The following is an 18,984-nucleotide window of genomic DNA, read 5'->3' as shown; positions in this document are numbered from 1 at the left end:
ATCAGAGAACTCAGTGAAAGCCGTTTGAACTTAATTCAGCCACTTTCTGAGTACTTATGAAAAGTTTATTTGCGAACATTGTTTTATGAAGGCATCCCGAGGTCTACCAAATCTAATGAGGTTCTTGTTTGATCATAAATGAAAGATTGGGTAATGTTATCTTTACATATTCCTTATGCAATGTGCAATGAGGAGAAGGCTTTTGCACTTTGTAAAAAGTTGTGCATATAGTAAGCACATTACGTCTTGTGACTTGTTTTAACTTACTAGTAAATTACTTCGTTTTTCCCCTTTAGATCAAGATAATCCTTCGATAACCTGTCCAGCAGACTTAACCGTTGCAACTACGCAAGTAACATGGCCGACACCAGGTGTTTCAGACCCTACAGATCCATCACCAACAGTGTCCTGCAGTCCTCAATCAGGAGCAACATTTACAGCAGGATTGACATCGACAGTAACATGTACAGTAACTGATCACGCAGGACATACAGCAATGTGCTCATTTGTTGTTACCGTCGGTATGGAGTTTGTTGTGTTAACATTTTAGTAATAACTCTAATCTGTAACTGATAAGATTTGGTGCGTTTTAAAGACATCAATTCTGATCTTTCGAAACTTGAGGTAAACCCAAAGGAAATATAATTATAAATTTATAATATATCTTTCCTTTTGATGACTTCAAAAACTATTTTGTAATAATTGTTATTCTTTGTTCTAAACAGATAAAACGGCTCCAACAATATCCTGTCCAGCTGACATTACAACGTCTTCCAGTATGATCATCTGGTCTGGTCCCACAGGATCAGACGCTATTGACACGTCAGTTACTTTCAACTGTAACCCGTCTTCAGGATCGACATTTGGTGTCGGAGAATCTTCTGTCACGTGTTCTGCAACTGACGATGCAGGCAACACTGCAATGTGCACATTTAAAGTTACCGTGGGTAAGGCTGCCTGAGAGTGTCTGAAGCGGGTGCAAAATATAAAACTTGCTTTTCATTACCATTATGAACTATATCCTGTCGAAGTCAAAGTCACCTCAAAACATATTTCAAAATATTTAAGAGTTTTGAGCGCTTAAAATATTTATCACGTCAATAAAAGGAGATATGTCAGTGATTGCGGGTATATTGAGTTAATAAATGTTTATTTGATGACCATGTTATAAATACAGATCAACAAAATCCTACGATAACCTGTCCTGGAAATGTGCTCACAAATACGAACCCAGTATCTTGGTCGGATCCAACTGCAACCGATAACACAGATTCATCACTCCAAGTATCTTGCAGTCCTGCCTCAAGCACTAACTTTGCATCTGGAATGACTACAGTAACTTGTACAGCAATTGATGATGCGCAGAATAGCGGCCAGTGCACGTTTACTGTTACACTAGGTATGGTGCATAGTTAAGGGGGTACTACACCCCTGGCGAATTTTGTGCCTAATTTTGCATTTTCCTCAAATATTATAGCGCATTGGTGACAAGTAAGATATGTATATTATAGGGGCAAAGAGTACAACTACTGTACTGAAAATTCAGCAAGTCAAGGCAAGTAGTTATTGATTTATTGATCAAAGATTGGTTTTCCCTCATTTTTGACTGTAACTCCACATCTGTTGTCTGTGTTGAAATAAAATTTCCAGTGCAGCAGTTGTAGTCTTTGCCCCTATAATATACATAGCTTACTTGTCACCAATGCGCTATAATTTTTGAGAAAAATGCTAAAATAGGCATAAAATTGGGCAGGGGTGTAGTACCCCCTTAAACCAATGAAATAGTTAAAGATCTGATTTTTTTGAAGAATTGTTGTTGGACAAAATAACTACTCCACCAGTTTAAAATACAATATTTTTTCAAAACTTTTTTAGTCTCAGTGTTTTGTGTTGTTCTAGTATACGTAATTCCAAATGTAGGTTGAGAAGAAGTCACCACATCACATTTGCGTTCTGTCTTCTTCTACTTCTTCCTTTAAAAAAAATCCTTTCGTGGTATCTCAAAGCATTTCAAAGCAAAGCTATGAATTCGAACATGCGTATTATCAGTATCACGTTTTTACCTTTTGTTTTATCGCAGACGATATGGCTCCTACAATATCTTGTCCAGCAGATATATTGGACGGTTCCAACCCAGTCACGTGGTCTGGTCCTACAGCTTCAGATAACATAGATTCTTCTCCCAGTGTTGTATGCAGTCATACATCCAATACTAACTTCCCTTCTGGACAAACTACAGTCACATGTACAGCTACTGATGATGCTGGCAATTCCAACTCATGCACTTTCGCCGTTGTCATCGGTTTGTTTTGCTTACAATATTTTCATAGATAAAAACATATAAGATATCATTTTAAAAAAGCAAATCAGAGAATGTAAGGTATGGTGACTTTAAACAAATCCCTTGATAAGGTTAAATCTAAGATTGTGCTTAGCACAGTTGTCAATTGCCGTAACAATTAATTATAATAAGTATCATAGTCATCTGGGGATAATCTCTATGTCCTAAACCTTGTGGTAATAAACTTATATTCAAACTTGTTTCTGCTCTTACTAAAGGTCTTGCAATCGCTTGTCCTGCCAATATAATTACGTCATCCAATCCCGTGACCTGGAACGCTCCTACCGTTTCTAACCCGTCGGATCCGTCGATCGCTGTAACCTGTAATCCTGCATCGGGGGATACTTTTACTGAAGGGCAAACTACAACAGTAACCTGTACTGCCACTAGTAGTGGAACAAACCCTCAATCATGCACTTTTACCGTTACAGTGGGTAAGTCATAACACGTAACTGTTTTAAAATTATAATGTGAATGCAATATTTTGAAAGTAGAAAGGAACATCATTCCATAAAATTTAATAAGACTACTAGTATTTTACCAGTTAAAGTCTTTGTGTGCAGCATTTCTGCAATTGGATTATCAATTCAGTTTTACTCTTATTTTCTTTCATATTACAGATCAAACTAATCCATCCATCTCATGTCCGGATGATGTTTTATCCAATACCCCACAAGTGACATGGGATAGTCCTACGGCTAGCGACACCGTTGACACATCAGTTGCAATATCTTGTAACCCAGCATCTGGGGACACATTCGTACAAGGATCAACAACAGTCACCTGCACAGCCACTGATGATGCAGGAAATACAAACATGTGCATGTTTGACGTTACTGTGGGTATGTGGTATTGTACTATTCAGGTTGAAATAAATCACAGATCATTTTATGTAGACATTTATTATAGGACATATAGACTCAATGCACCATATGCAGTCTTTGTGTATTCTGAAGCCAAAGTTTGACTTGCTGAATCGCGATCACTGTCAGTCTGATTCACTTTCCAACTTCCTGTGATTTCCGACATAATTAATACGATTGCTATACAACAATGTTTTATTATTACTATACTTGTGTATTTTGCAGATAAAACAGCGCCCACGATTTCCTGTCCTGCCGATATTACAGTATCAAACCCTGTAGTGACGTTCAGTAACCCCACGTCTACAGATAATATCGATACGACACCAACAGTTGTATGTAGTTCATCATCAGGAAGCACTTTCACAATTGGTCAATCTACAACAGTAACGTGTACATCTACTGATGACGCTGGCAACTCTGCTTCGTGTATGTTTACGGTTACTGTAGGTACGTTACTTTTGTACGGAATTTTCTAAGTGCCATATTCTGTCCCTGTCTTATGAAGTGGTTGACACTTAGATGCTTCAGTGTTTTTATGTACATGAGGTAGAAACATTAAACCACTTGATTCATAATCATAAGAATGCGCATGTTTATAATGATGCTAGTTCTAGGTTATTTTCACTTTTATTTTTTTCTAACTGTAGACCAGGAAAATCCGTCGATTACATGTCCGACAAACGTCGTCGTTTCCACAACCCAAGTTTCTTGGAATGATCCTACGGCTTCCGATGATATAGATACGTCAATTCAAATTGTTTGCAGTCCATCATCCGGTTCAATATTTACTGCTAACCAGATGACATCTGTCACGTGTACAGCAACGGATGATGCAGGAAACACGGACCAGTGTTCATTCACTGTTACAGTTGGTAGGAATTTTGAAAATGCTTGGTATAAATATAATACTAAAATAAAAGTGTTTCAATATCGTGGAGAATTAGATTTTCTTATTGTTAAAAATTTCATTGCTCTATGCATTAGATGGACTCACGCTACGCCACTGATCATCTTGGTTACTGCATAGATCTGTGGTTACTGATCTATGTTGGTACTAATTGACTTTCCACAATTCCACTTCTATAAACAGATCAAAACAATCCAACGATCACCTGCCCTGCAGAAATAACACAACAGTCGCAACAAGTGTCCTGGACAACCCCATCGACAACAGACAACATTGACACATCAGTTACTGTTACTTGCGATAGAACATCAGGTTCAACGTTCCCTCTTAATGCGGTAACTACTGTTACGTGTACTGCTACTGATGACGCAGGCAATACAGCAACGTGCATGTTCGATGTGACTGTAGGTAAGTAATGTATGGTTGTTATTACTATATCTTTACAAATCTCCGGGCAAATCTATGAGTGATAGTCGTAGTGAGCAAGGACATGGAATACGACGTTCAGTTACGAAAAGCATCCCAGTGGGCACACCTGACGTTGAAATCACGTTGAAATTTTAAGGTCGAAATCAATTTCGACATTGAAATCAGGTTAAAATCACGTTGTATTTGCAAATGGACTTCAACCTGATGGACTTCAACCTGATTTCAACCTAGAGGTTAGTTAAAATCAGGTTGAAATTTCAACGTTGAAATTTCAACCTGATTTCAACTAACCTCTAGGTTGAAATCAGGTTAGGTTGAAACTTTGTATCAACGTTGATTCAACGTCGAAATCCTAACATGTGCCCACTGGGATAGGATGTCTTTGACTTTTCAGCAGTGACATTGTGGGGGAGGGGCGCAGGGATGTGCAGTTCGATCTACAAGGTAGAAATTTGACCAATACTGCAGTGTACTTTTTCACGTCATGCTAGAAGCATTTTTTGGTCATAGTATGAATGAAAGAGTTAACACTGTGTATCTGGGAAATGGTCAAATTGTACTTAAATAAATCTTGTCAACCAGATAAGATTTTAATACCGACGTTGCGGCCAAAACCTTTGGCCTTCAGCTGGGTGGATAATTGATGGTCATCCGAGGTCAATTGATGAGAAAGTTGCTTGATGACCCGATCCAAACTGTTTGGTTTAAACGGGGAGTCAAAGAAGCAGTGTGGGTACGAGCCGTACAACCGTCCCACAACAGGGGGCGTTAGAAATCTGTCACATGGTTGGGATCTGGTCATCAAGCAACTTCTTCATTGATGAACCTCAGATGACCCTCGATTGACCTTGGATGACCCTCAAGCATCCACCCAGCTGAAGGCCAAAGGTTTTGGCCGCAACGTCGGTAGTAACATCTAACCAAAGTGAGTTTTTCTGATTGACAAGATTTATTTAAGTACAAATGGAATGAATGAGTTATTAGCCAATTTGTGTAAGACATCCGTAACGTAAAGCTGCGATGAACAATCACCATGCCTTGCCTTTTTGCGGAATATTTCTACATGTATATTAATGGTTTATGTAAACAGATCAAGGAAACCCATCGATAACATGCCCAGCTGATATCTTTACCATGACCAGTCAAGTTTCTTGGTCGAATCCGGTTGGTTCTGACACTTTGGATACATCTGTTAGTATTTCTTGTGATGCTACATCTGGATCTATGTTCGCAGTAGGACAAACCATGGTTACTTGTACAGCTACTGATGATGCTGGGAATACAATGACCTGTTCTTTCTCGATAACTGTGGGTAAGTTGTCAACTCAAGGTTTTGCGAGTTGATAAAACTTCGGTTTCAGGTATGTTGTCCGTACTTGTACTTCATGAAAAGCAATCTTTCATCATACACCGTGTCTTTTTCATCAATTTCATCAAAAACAATTGTAACGCCATACAGTATTGTATTTCCTTTCGATATTATAAAGCACAAAAATGCAACGATATAGATTATATTTTCAACAGATCAATCGGCTCCAACGATAAACTGTCCATCTGACAGGACTGTTTCCACGAGTACAGTAAGCTGGAGTCCTCCAACTGCATCGGATAATGTTGACGGTTCAATACCAGCTGGATCTATATCTTGCAGCCCAGCATCAGGGGATACATTCGTAGTGGATCAGACCACAACGGTTACATGTACAGTTACTGATACAGCAGGGAACTCGGCTTCTTGCACCTTTATGGTTACTGTCGGTAAACATTATAATTGGATAGTTTGTTAAACCGTTTTACACTTGTTGTTCATAAGATGTTAAAACTTTATAACTTAATGACTTAATAATTATAGTTGATTGTTGAACTCCTAGAAGTAGACAATAATAGTGAAAACGATCAGTTGTTATATAATTGCTAGCATTAGTCATTAAGTTTTTGATGTTTAATAACTTATGGTCATAATAATATTTTTCTCTATATTTTCATTTTTTTTCAAATACGTGTGATGCATAGATCAACAAAATCCTACCATAGACTGCCCAGATGATATAATCGATAACACAAACTCACAGTCCTGGTCTGACCCAACAGCAACTGATAACATTGACACAATGGTCCAAGTCTCTTGCACACCTTCATCACCGTTTACTTTCTCTACTGGAGAGACAACAGTTACTTGCACGGCTACTGATGATGCAGGCAATACAGCAATGTGCACGTTTAAAGTGACTATAGGTAAGCTCGTACTACTTTACGATATAATAGCCAATAGGCAAAAATTATCAAAAAGTATTTTTCCCTGATTTACAATTTATACAGCGCTTAATTTGATCTTTATTTATATATATTTAAAAAAAAATCATTTATCATTATAATAAGCATATCACACAATTTAATAATTGTGAGACAATATGCAGTACTATAATATACTTGAGCATAAGACTAGTTTTTATTTCTGAAGTGTTGGACTGATTTTGCAGTTTTAATGTTTTTGTTAATAGAATTCCATTTCCCGTGACTGGTTTTTCACACTATTTTGTGGGCAAATTCTGCTTTTGTTTTCAGGGTTTTTTCATATATATCAAGATATAAGGTAAACTTTTTTTTGCGGTACCAGTCAAGAAATAGAGTAGCAATTTCCTTATATCTATTTTTTTCTCAATATGTTGCTTTCCCTCTGCCATAATTGTATTTCAAACAGTATAATCCAGTTTAACAGGCGCCTAAGCCACTATCATGCTCCAAGGACTGAATCAATGTTACCCCTTCATCATGTTCACAGCCCCTTAGAATGCAAGCTTGGATAGGAAAGCCTGGACTGTCAAATCTGACCAAAAACCGCTATTATACCTATTTTCTAAAATGATGAATTTTGTTCTATGTACTTATTATTTTCTTCGAAAACAGATCAACAGTCTCCCATGTTGACGTGTCCGGCAAACATTAATTCTCATACGACCCAAGTATTTTGGGCAGATCCTATAGTGTCAGACAACGTTGATATGGCTGTGGACATAACTTGTACACAAACTTCAGGAGCTACGTTCACAGTTAGCCAATCTACAACTATTACATGTACAGCTACCGACGATGCGGGCAATTCAAATTCCTGCAGCTTTACGGTTATTGTAGGTATGTTGTCTTTCAACATCTCATCACTGAGTTCCTCCTTTAGCATGTCGTAATTTTATAACATCAAAATCTTCGGTCTCCTCACAGGTTACACTTCGATACTGATTAAGAATGGCTTTGTGATAATACCCATCATTGATACTGGTTTATTTTTCATTTATACAGATCAGCAAGCTCCAATGATAACCTGCCCAGTAGATATGACCGTATGTACGTCTCAAGTCACGTGGTCTAATCCTGCAGTAACGGATGATATTGACACAACACCTCATGTTTCTTGTAACCCTGCATCTGGCAGCACCTTTACGACTGGGGTGACCACATCTGTGTCATGTACAGCTACTGATGACGCAGACAATGAACAATCCTGCACATTCTCTGTTACTGTCGGTATGAAGTTAAATACCATTTTGAATAATTTATACTTAATCACCCTCAAAGATTGGATCAAAGTTATGTATCTTAGGTTGTTCAACATTCACATAATCCTTAATATATTAACAGTTATTAACATTGATTTTCCTTAGTTGTAAACAATGTATACACCTTTTTAACTTATTTAGATTCATCCACACACAGTTGGTCAGTTGGTAATGCATTTAATAATTTGGTTTTTAGCTTTCATCAATTTCTATCTTTAAAATTTCAACAGATCAAGAAAACCCGTCAATTACCTGCCCGTCCAATCAGATCTCATCATCTAACCAAGTGTCCTGGACTAATCCTTCTGCAACGGATAATATTGACACATCACCAACAGTTTCCTGTTCTCCCATGTCTGGTAGTTCCTTCTCAATTGGAGTAACTCAAGTAACATGTACAGCCACTGACGATGCTAGCAAAACGGACACGTGTACCTTTACGGTTACAGTCGGTATGACGTAGTTTACTTTTTTTTCAGATTATCAACAAAACATTAAAAACTACCCTGTAAAGGATACTAAAGGTTTGATCAAAATCCGCCCTTAAATTTGATACACATAGCCACCATCAAGAAAGAAAGAAAAATAATCTGAAAATATATTTCTGAGGAAGAAAATTCAGTGAAATACAGCGGTGGCACTCAAGGATAAAGTTAATTTTCGGATGCCATGGGTTTTACTTATTGTAGAGGTTTTTTTAATATTATATACGTACCTCTGATTTACTGTCATTCGTTTAACAATGATCCAAAAATATAGGTCAAAAATGATGAACTTAAAAAACACTGTTGCGAAGTTCTAATGTCAAATTGCTAAATATGGATGTATGTCCTTCATAAAATATCTATTGTTAAAAATCTCTCAACAGATCAAACAATTCCATCAATAACTTGTCCGGCCAATGTGATTACTGCTTCGTCACAGGTGACTTGGTCATCACCTACCTCAACAGATAACATTGACACTGATCCAACTATATCGTGCAGTCCTATGTCAGGTGCTACGTTTCAAGTTGGTCAAACTGCAGTAACGTGTACAGCAACGGATGATGCTGGCAATATGAACACATGCATGCTGTCAGTAACTGTTGGTATGTTGGGTTCCGGACTAAAGTAATGTGAAGTAATAAGTTTAACACATCGCATGCGTGGTAAAGAGAACATACGCAATATTCAAGAAAATGAGCGAGAAAAGTTCAGAAAAACAGTAACGTCGTATCTCAACTTCAACACTTCAACTTTGCAAATTCAGACGTATATCAAATTCTTGATCAACTTTAACAATACAAATTATTCGAGAAACATTGACCACACAAATTTTGGATCATATCAGCAACATGATATGACCCTACATTGAAACATACTCTTGATCGCATGCATCATTGTGTCCAGTCGCGATGGAGATGGGTTATGGATGGATGAATCAGATGCATTTGATTTTTTCACATTACTTTAGAAGTATCTTTATAGTCTTGATAAAAGCTTTTTTTGCGATTGAAGTTTTCCATCAGAATGTTTGCATTTTAAAATATGATTTTCTTAAACAGTTAGTTATTATCACTATAATTCTTTAAAACATGAAGTGATGTAAAGTGAAATATTCTTATTCACATCTTCATTGGCAAGTTTCTATTATAGTTTTTACACCATTGACCACAACATCTTGAAAAAAATTTTTTTTCCATCTGGCCTGCTCCTACTGTACTCCAGAAAAGAAAACTGTGGCCAACCAAACTTTCTTCGCTTTACTATGAACTAAATGAACATGTGGATTGTGATATGCTGCTTAGAATATCATGCAAACAAGTCATGATTGATACCAATATGTCTCAAGTGTTAAAAAACAAGACCACCTCCCAATGCAATATCACATACACTTCAAAATCTTTTTAAGATTATTAGTTGAAAATATGTCTACCAACTTTCATTCAGTACATTCCTTTGCTTCATGTATTTTAAACAGATCAAACAGACCCTAGTGTAGCGTGTCCTGATAGCATCATCACATCTTCCACTATCGTAAGTTTTTCGGATCCAACAGCTTCTGACAACATCGATACTTCGGTCCAGACGTCATGTAGCCCTACCTCTGGGTCTAGCTTTTCCACCGGTGATACAACAGTTACATGTACAGCTACGGATGATGCAGGAAATACAAAGATTTGTACATTTACTGTTACTGTTGGTATGTTACCTTATCCTGTTTGTGATGGAATAATTCGCAGTTACCAATAGGGGCATGAGTTCATAAATGCAGATTGTATTATCAATTTTGGCTACAGTTTATATCAAATTGATTCATACCCATCAGTTTCTAGTGATTTTGGATAAGACCGCTACATCAAAATGCAATATCATGATCCAGCTAGTTTGTGAATAAATGTCATATTAATGGTCATTCAATATTATCCAATGTTACATCCGAAAGAAGCATGCTTTCCAATAAACTTCAATACTGATGGGTACCAATCATTTTAAACACTCTGTATACATGTATGAAATCGAAGCTAAGTCAAAACAGCATACTTTTCTACAAATAGCGTTTGTTTGTTATGAAGTAAATAAATAATGTATTTATATGTATAGTTTAGCGAGGGGTTTGTTGTTTGCACTGTGGAGAAAAGCAACGTAGCAATTTAATTTCAGGGGAAGCGTTTACAATAACAATATTTGGTTTATTTTGCAATAGATCAAGAAAATCCGTCAATATCTTGTCCGGCTGACATAACGACTTCAATGAGTCAAGTATCATGGAGCAATTCTGTAACGGATAACGAGGATCCGCCACCCCAAGCAACCTGTAGTTCTGCGTCAGGGAGTACCTTTCAAGTTGGGCAAAATACGGCGGTAACGTGTACAGCAACCGACGAAGCAGGCAACACAGCATCGTGTTCCTTCTCCGTCACTGTTGGTACGTAATTATCAAAATATCTCTTATTTTTAGCGGCGTTTTCGATCCTAATAACAGTTTCCTATATTTTGCGGCTATAGGAAGAGTGTGATCATATTTAGCAGTCATTTTCTTCGGACACAATTCTGTTTACAAACTATGAAGTCCAGAATTTAATTAAATACGCATGCCATTAAACTAACCCACTTACATTTAGTGTCAAACTAATTATACATTCACCATTCACTATTCAAGAACAGATTTGCTTTTATTTTTACCTAATATAATTTGGATTTATTACGATTGGCGTCTTTACAGATCAAGAAAATCCATCGATAACTTGCCCAACTGATATGACTGTTTCCACCTCCACACCGACCTACACTACACCAACCGCAACAGATATTATTGATACGATGCCACAAGTATCTTGCAATCCCCGTCTGGGTCGGCCAGTTTTCAACGGGAAGTAATGAAGTCACTTGTACAGCAACTGATGATGCGGGCAATACCGCGATGTGCATGTTTACGATCACTGTTGGTAGGTAGTTGACTTTGTCATGTTGGTGATGTTATCATGGTTATCCTAATGAATAGGACATTTTACATTATCTTAAATTATAAAGTACTGTGACAATGTTTTCATTTGCAGGGGTGGATTCCCGGGGGTGGATTATAAATTATGGGTTACAATTTGAAAACAAATGAAACCATTGAAGGAGTCGGAGGCTTATGGGGGTTGAAACCCTAATACCCCAAAATTGCTGCAAAAAGCACACTGTATTGCTACTGAGATGACGTTTGTTTTTAAGTTTTTATATCAACCTTTATTCAGCAAATGTTAAATACAAAATACAAGCAATGCAAGAATTCAAGGAGGAACAAAAAACCCACGACAAAATCTGGACAAGTTGCCCAAATTAATGCAGGGTGACATCGGAAAGCTTCAGTTTTCATTGTGTTTTTGTTTTTTCTTGGAAGGCGACATATCAACATAATTATCTATGTACTTTTTTCTGACGTGCACATTTCTTGCACATTAAGATCATTATATAAATCATAATGTACAATAATATATTGTTTCACGGGGGTAGGCAGGATCACTCAGAGTGGGACATTTAGACATTGTTTTATATTGCAAAAATGAGGTTTTGTGATTCCATGCCCTTTTTTGGTCCACCATAACTACATACCTTTTAATGGTGGACCGAAAAAATTGGATACGTCAAAGTATCCAAATTGACAAAAATTGAGTATTTGTGTTTTAAAAGACACAAAACTAGCAACGGTTTTCTCAAAGTTTTGATTTTTTTTTTCTTTTTTTCCAGTGTACATTTTACAATCATAGTTTACTCAGATAAATACAGAAATTTTGATTTTTATACACCAGGTATTTTTTAAATATTAAACAATACATAAACAGTACCAGCACACACACACCCCCACATACATATTTATATAGCATTTTAATTGTCTAGCTTTTACAATAAGAACAAAATGTTTAGTTGAAAAGTCCCTTCCAAACCTGCCATTTATGTTGATAAACTCGGTATTTTGAATCTTTTAAAAGAACGAATCTTTCCAATTTATGATAATATTCTATTTCCTTCTGAAGAGGGATAAAAGAAAGGGTTGAATTTTGGCATCTTTTTCTGTATATATAAAACTTAGTTAGAATGAGAATTAAATTGATAGCACTATTTAGTTTTCCTAAATCTGTCCCGAAAAGAATATGATTTCGGTTGAATGTACCGAGTTTTTGTAAACACCAGGTTTCGAGCTGAGACCAAATGGGTTTAACCTTTTTACAATCTGATAAAAGATGAATTATCGTTTCTGGTTCCTCGTTGCAAAAAGTACATATATTATCATTTCTTTTGCCAATTTTAAACATAAATGTATTTGTGGTAAGAATTCCATTTAAAATTCTGTACTGAAACCACCGTAATTTTGTATCCATTGTACATTTAAATGGCAACAAAGAGTATATCTTCCATTCATCATCTGAAAAGCTACTATTTAATTTTACTTCCCATTTTCGTTTTGCTCTTGGTATCTTTGAGGACATAAGTTGTTTACAGATTGATCTGCAACCTTTTTTATCTTTTAAAATAAAACTGAAATGAAATGGGATAAACGGCTTAGGAATTGCAATAAATGTAGCGTTTTCCTGAAAAAGGTGCTTGAAATTACTCTTAATTGCGCAAATTACACTGTTGTATTCCAAAAAATTTAGCCGTAATCCATAATTTGTTTCAATTTCATGAAGAAAGAGAAAACGGTTGTGGTTAACATGGACAAGGTCAGAGACAAAATCAATACCTGCTGTCCGCCATTTTTTATAATTTTTTTCTTTACCACCAATCTTAAACCATTCGTTTTCCCATAAACATGATCTTAACACATCATCAATTGTATTAGGATTGTGTTTTTTCTTTACCTTAGACCAAGATAAAAGAATTTCTTTCCAAAAAACATTTTGGGAATTTTTTGCTACTTTTAGTGTATAATTTACGCCCTTTTCAAGATCATTAATATGTATACCAGTTAAAATAGAAAAAACATCAATCCTTTAGCATCAATATTTCCATTTACAATTCGTCTAATCCATGTACATTTCAGTGCTTCAAAGAATAAATCTACTTTAACCAATCTTAATCCACCGTCAGAATAATCATTTGACAATTGATCTCTACTTATTTTATCTCTTGTACCTTTCCAAATAAAATTATAGATTTTCTTTTGTAAATCTTTTATAAAGTCTTTTGACGGGTTAGGAATTGAAAGAACAAGGTGGTTAAACTTTGGTATCAGTAAGGATTTGACTATAGTTATTCTTCCAAAAACTGTCAAGTTTCTTTTAGACCAATGATGCATTACCTTTGTCGCCGACTCCATAACCTTATCATAGTTCAAATTAACCATTTCAACCAAATTGGTTGAAAATTGTACTCCCAATGCAGAGAATTTTCCGTCTTCAACCCACTTTAGATTTTTATTTGTAATGCCAGGGTTTGGTTTTCTACCTCTAAGTGACCCAATATACACAACATTTGTTTTATCCTCGTTTATTTTCAACCCTGACAAACGCTCAAACAAATCCAGTGTTTTTAACGTTTGTAGTAAACTTTCATTACTTCCATTTAACATCACAGTCGAGTCATCAGCGTATTGGGTGATTTTACAATTAATATTTTCAACTGTAATACCACATATATCAGTATTTTTTCGGATGAGACAGCCCAACATTTCAGCACAAATTAGAAAGATATAAGGGGACAAAGGGTCCCCCCCTGTCTGCAACCTCTACCTAAATCGAATTGTTTTGAGGAATTTCCATTTACCAAAACTGAGGATTGACTTTTATTATTATTATTTAAGTTTGATCCATTTTGTAAAAGATGGACCGATATTTAGAAAATCTAATGTTTTAAAAATGAATTTATGAGAAACGGAATCAAACGCTTTTTCAAAATCTATAAGCAATAGCATACCTGGTTGGTCATGTAATTTTGTGTATAAAATTAAATCATAAAGTAATCTTATATTTTCTCCAATATACCTTCCTTTCATAAAACCTTTATGATCATCATTTATTAGGCTTGGTAAAATCTGTTTCATTCTTTCAGCAATACACGATGAAGCTAGTTTATAGGTTATATTTAACAAAGTAATAGGACGCCAATTCTTTAGGAATTGTTTTGGTTTGTTTCCTTTAGGAAGGAGGGTAATAATCCCTAATCTCTGCGTAACTGATAATTCCCCTGATTCATATGAGTAGTTCAGAGAACGTAAGAGAAAACCTCCCAAGTCTTGAAAAAAAACTTTCCAAAATTCAGTGGTAAACCCATCAGACCCAGGACTTTTATTGTTTGACATTTTCTTCAAGGCAGTTAAAAGTTCGTTGTAAGTCAAATGCCCTTCGAGCTTTTCCAATTGATCTTGAGTTAATTGAGGTAAATCTGATCTTGAAAGATTTTGGTCGAATTCCTCCAAATATAAATTGTCTTTACATTCATACAGTTTCGAGTAAAACTTAAAAGTTTCTTCCATTATTTGGTATTGATCTTTTATATCATCCCCGTTTGCATTTTGTAAATGAACGATTGCTTTATTTACACAGTTTCTTTTTCCAAGTTCACAAAATATTTAGATGGTTTTTCTCCGTGTTCTATCCATCTTGCTTTGGATCGTAACATTACGCCTTCCATTTTTCCTTCCTCATCTCCTCTAATTCGGACTTTTTCATTTCAACATTTTCTAAAACTTCTGTATTGTTTGAATCATCTAGCTCTTTTTCTAAAGTTTCTATATCTCTTTCAAGTATTTTTTCTTTATTTTATTTTTATTTTTTTTTTCTGATGCATATTTGATCGTTTCCCCCCTTATCTCCATGAGCAATACTTCAAGAAACAGTTGTTCATTTATCGTAAACTCGAGCTCACTTGCAGGGATTTGATTTATATTATTTAAGTTATATGGTGATACTGCATATTGTTTCTTAACATCACTAATTTTTTTCTTAATCCTATCTATATAATCAATATCTTTTAATAGCGTATTATTGAATTTCCAAAAACCTTTCCCACGTTTAATAGGAGACACGTCGAGCGAAAGACTAAAGTTTTGATTTTTGTTTATTTTTGTTTTTTAAAATATGGGTGGATCGAAATTTGCCTTTTTTTTTCAATTTTAACCAGAATTCTGGATTGTTTAATGTATATTGTTTAAAATGAATAACAAATTTGCAAAAACTGTTACTAGTTAGTAGTTTTGTGTCATCTGAACACAAATATGCAATTTTCGTCAATGTGGATATTTAGGATAAGTTGTTATAGGTGGACCGAATAAAATTATTGGAAAATCACATTTTGGCGCTTTTTTCAAAAACTTTTTCTCAAAATGTTTGCAGAAATTTGCTGTGCTAGCTGGATTCCTTACATGATCTTCTTTCTGAAAATGTATACTTTTATGAACTTATCAGCATTACTTTAAAAGATACAATACAAAACAATGTCTGAAATTTTCCACTCATCGAATTACATGGCCTTGACTTTTTTGAATCATGGTTCATTTAGCCGCGTAAGAAAAACCTTTATCATATAATAATGAAAAAAAAAATGAACATTCTGGTAATACTGTCCTTTTCTATTAAACGTTACTTTTCAGATCTGGTAGCTCCAACAATAAGTGGTTGCCCGTCCAACATAGTATCGTCCAGTAGCCCAGTTACCTGGTCCGATCCAACTGCTCAAGACGCTGTTGATTCTTCACCAACAGTTGTTTGCAATCCCCAGTCAAATTCAGCTTTTCAAGAAGGAGTTCATACTGTAACCTGTACCGCTACCGACGACGCGGGGAATTCGGCATCGTGCACATTTATGGTTACGATTGGTAAGAAAACGTGCTGAGATTGGGTTCAGCTGTTAATTGTAGTACTAAAAGATAATACATCAGCGCGTGAAATTGCGGAGAACCGAACTGAATTCCACCGCCTTGAGCACGTAGATGCCTAATATAAGCTAATATATTCAGCATGGAAATAATGTGAGTTGTAGTTCGGTCAAGTTACAACTCGCATTTTGAAGTAGTGCCAGTACCAGAGCATTTACAATTTTTGTTGTTCAAGAGATAAATATAATGTTTACAATAGAATTTATAGAATAAAGTTATCAACCGTCATGCCCATAACGCTGTAACCATTGCCCCTTCCCGTATTAAATATAACAATTCTGTTCTAATTTCTTTGACAGATCAAACCAATCCCACAATTACGTGTCCATCAAACGTAGTCGTAGGTACAACTGCAGTCACCTATTCGAATCCCATGGGTGCCGATAATATCGATACATCAGTAACCCTTTCGTGCGCACCATCATCCGGGACGACTTTCAACGCTGGGGAAACAACAGTAACCTGTACGGCCACTGATGATGCTAATAATATGGCAACATGCATGTTTAAAGTTACCGTGGGTAAGTAGAGCAAGGTCTTTTATACAATTGTGTGATACTATTTCTCACGCAATCACAAAACCCGTTTTAATTTTGTTTGTACGAAACAAATGAACTTTTTCATGTTTATGCTTTGTTTTGAAATTGTACCGGAGACGCTCTTTTGTAATTTTTATGTTGTAAAATACTTATTTATTGTGCTGTTTTCATAATCATAATAACGTATTATTTTTTCCCAATCAGACCAAGTGGCACCCACGATAACATGTCCAATGGATTTAGTCATATCTTCCACTACAGCCTCATGGGTTGTCACCAAATCGGATAATTTTGACATGTCACCTCAAGTTACGTGTACTCCCGCATCAGGATCTACTTTTACAGCTGGTGTCACTACAGTTACATGTACGGCAACTGACGAAGCTGGCAACTCCAATCCTTGTAGCTTCACTGTTACTCGAGGTACGTAAATTGATTGGGTGGGGTGTACGTGTGAGCGGCGTGAGTATATAGGGGTGTACGTGGGGTGGGTGTATGTGGGCGGGGTGTGTTTTGCGTTATAGGTATCTACGTTTGGAGGAGTATGTGCATGCCTAAACCTAAAAAGTTCAGCACACCCTTTGAGATATAAGCTTAATTTATTTTGCCTGATTCGGCAAGAAACCGTGATTAAGTTTATTACAAATCCTGGGATTTTATTGTTTTCTTTTCCAATGATTCAAATAAATATTTACCTTACTCTGCTTACCAGGTGGATGTGGATCAATCCCAAGCACAGCAACGAAATGTACTCAAATGCTAACAGATGTCCACAGTGATTACGACATGACGTTGTTTCCTAATTCAGTCGGTGACGCTAATGCAGCAGATGCTGTAACTCGATTCGATAGTCTTACATTTACCAGCTGCAATGCGAATGCAGAGCTGTTCTTTTGCGCTCAATTCTTTCCTGATTGTCCAGACAAGGGCTGGAATCGTCAACCGTGTCGACAATTATGCCAAGCTGTAAGGACTGACTGTGAATCAGCATACAATACAGCCTTTCCATCCAATACTTGGGATTGGGATTGCAACAGATTTCACGATACCGGTGGTAACAATGAACTCTGCTTGCATCCAGAAGGAGGTAGTTATATAATAAAACGCGTAAAATAATAGCGTTTCACGCAAGAGCCAATGAAATTGAAAAATGCAATAAACACGTTTTGATCACTTATTACTTACTGGTACTATTTATCACTCGTCAAACAAAGCAAAATAATTAAAACAATATCGAATCTAAATGAAAAACGCTTTTTGTGTGTTTCAAAATAAAATCGGTAGAATCTCTCATTTGATTATTTTTATATAAAACATACACGTGTATACAAGTTAAGGTATTTAACACTTTCTTTGATTTCAGACTTCTTGAACACGGGTATATGTGGAACACAGGTGCAGCAAAGCTCTCAAAATCTGCGCATTGTCGGGGGTAGTGACGCGGCGGAAGGGAAGTGGTCATTTACAGGATCGTTGCGCACAGACTCCAATTCCCACAGTTGTGGGGCATCTCTGTTAAATGAACAGTGGGCCATTACTGCAGCCCATTGCATGTGAGTTTGATGTGGGTGTCTAAAAGTAACTAAAACTAACTAAAACTAAGCAGTCATTATCTTTCTCTTAAAAATTTTTATTTTCCATTATGTTTTGTCTTAACTTAATATAATTTCTACCAAAGTGCGAAACTATTTCCAAATGTAAGTTTGATCTGTTATATTATTATCAAATTATATAGTGGATCTTTAACCAAAATTGTATTCGGCGATACAATAAGGAACCAGCCCACTCAGTATCATACGGAAGTGAGATTCTCAGCCATAATAACACACCCAGATTACGATCCAGATCAGATCTTAAACGATGTAGCTTTGATAAGGTTTGAGAACCCAATCAGCTTTAATGACTATGTACGCCCGATTTGTTTAGCAACACTACAAGAAGAGACTGACCATTATACGGACTGTTACGCTGTTGGATGGGGTCGACTTGTGTACCAGGGAGGTAT

General features: G+C 36.1%; 1 protein-coding gene across 1 annotated transcript in view; it reads left to right on the top strand.

The window, feature by feature from the left end:
• LOC140147262 (uncharacterized) overlaps window positions 1-16,281 on the top strand; it is a 28,780-nt gene extending 12,499 nt beyond the window's left edge. The window contains exons 20-39 of the mRNA XM_072169042.1: window positions 297-521; window positions 726-947; window positions 1,178-1,399; window positions 2,081-2,302; window positions 2,560-2,775; window positions 2,962-3,183; window positions 3,430-3,654; window positions 3,855-4,079; window positions 4,298-4,522; window positions 5,634-5,855; window positions 6,068-6,301; window positions 6,557-6,778; window positions 7,451-7,675; window positions 7,841-8,065; window positions 8,328-8,549; window positions 8,966-9,187; window positions 10,060-10,281; window positions 10,786-11,007; window positions 11,305-11,527; window positions 16,156-16,281. Coding sequence (XP_072025143.1) covers window positions 297-521; window positions 726-947; window positions 1,178-1,399; window positions 2,081-2,302; window positions 2,560-2,775; window positions 2,962-3,183; window positions 3,430-3,654; window positions 3,855-4,079; window positions 4,298-4,522; window positions 5,634-5,855; window positions 6,068-6,301; window positions 6,557-6,778; window positions 7,451-7,675; window positions 7,841-8,065; window positions 8,328-8,549; window positions 8,966-9,187; window positions 10,060-10,281; window positions 10,786-11,007; window positions 11,305-11,459 — 4,175 coding nt within the window. The 3' untranslated portion in view covers window positions 11,460-11,527; window positions 16,156-16,281. The remainder of the gene's footprint in view (window positions 1-296; window positions 522-725; window positions 948-1,177; window positions 1,400-2,080; window positions 2,303-2,559; window positions 2,776-2,961; window positions 3,184-3,429; window positions 3,655-3,854; window positions 4,080-4,297; window positions 4,523-5,633; window positions 5,856-6,067; window positions 6,302-6,556; window positions 6,779-7,450; window positions 7,676-7,840; window positions 8,066-8,327; window positions 8,550-8,965; window positions 9,188-10,059; window positions 10,282-10,785; window positions 11,008-11,304; window positions 11,528-16,155) is intronic.
• The last annotated feature ends 2,703 nt before the right edge of the window (window positions 16,282-18,984 follow it).

This window comes from Amphiura filiformis, chromosome 3 (assembly GCF_039555335.1).
Source record: "Amphiura filiformis chromosome 3, Afil_fr2py, whole genome shotgun sequence".
Taxonomy (NCBI): domain Eukaryota; kingdom Metazoa; phylum Echinodermata; class Ophiuroidea; order Amphilepidida; family Amphiuridae; genus Amphiura; species Amphiura filiformis.
The sequence above is the reverse complement of the archived record's forward strand: the minus strand, read 5'-3'. Positions and strand labels throughout refer to the sequence as shown.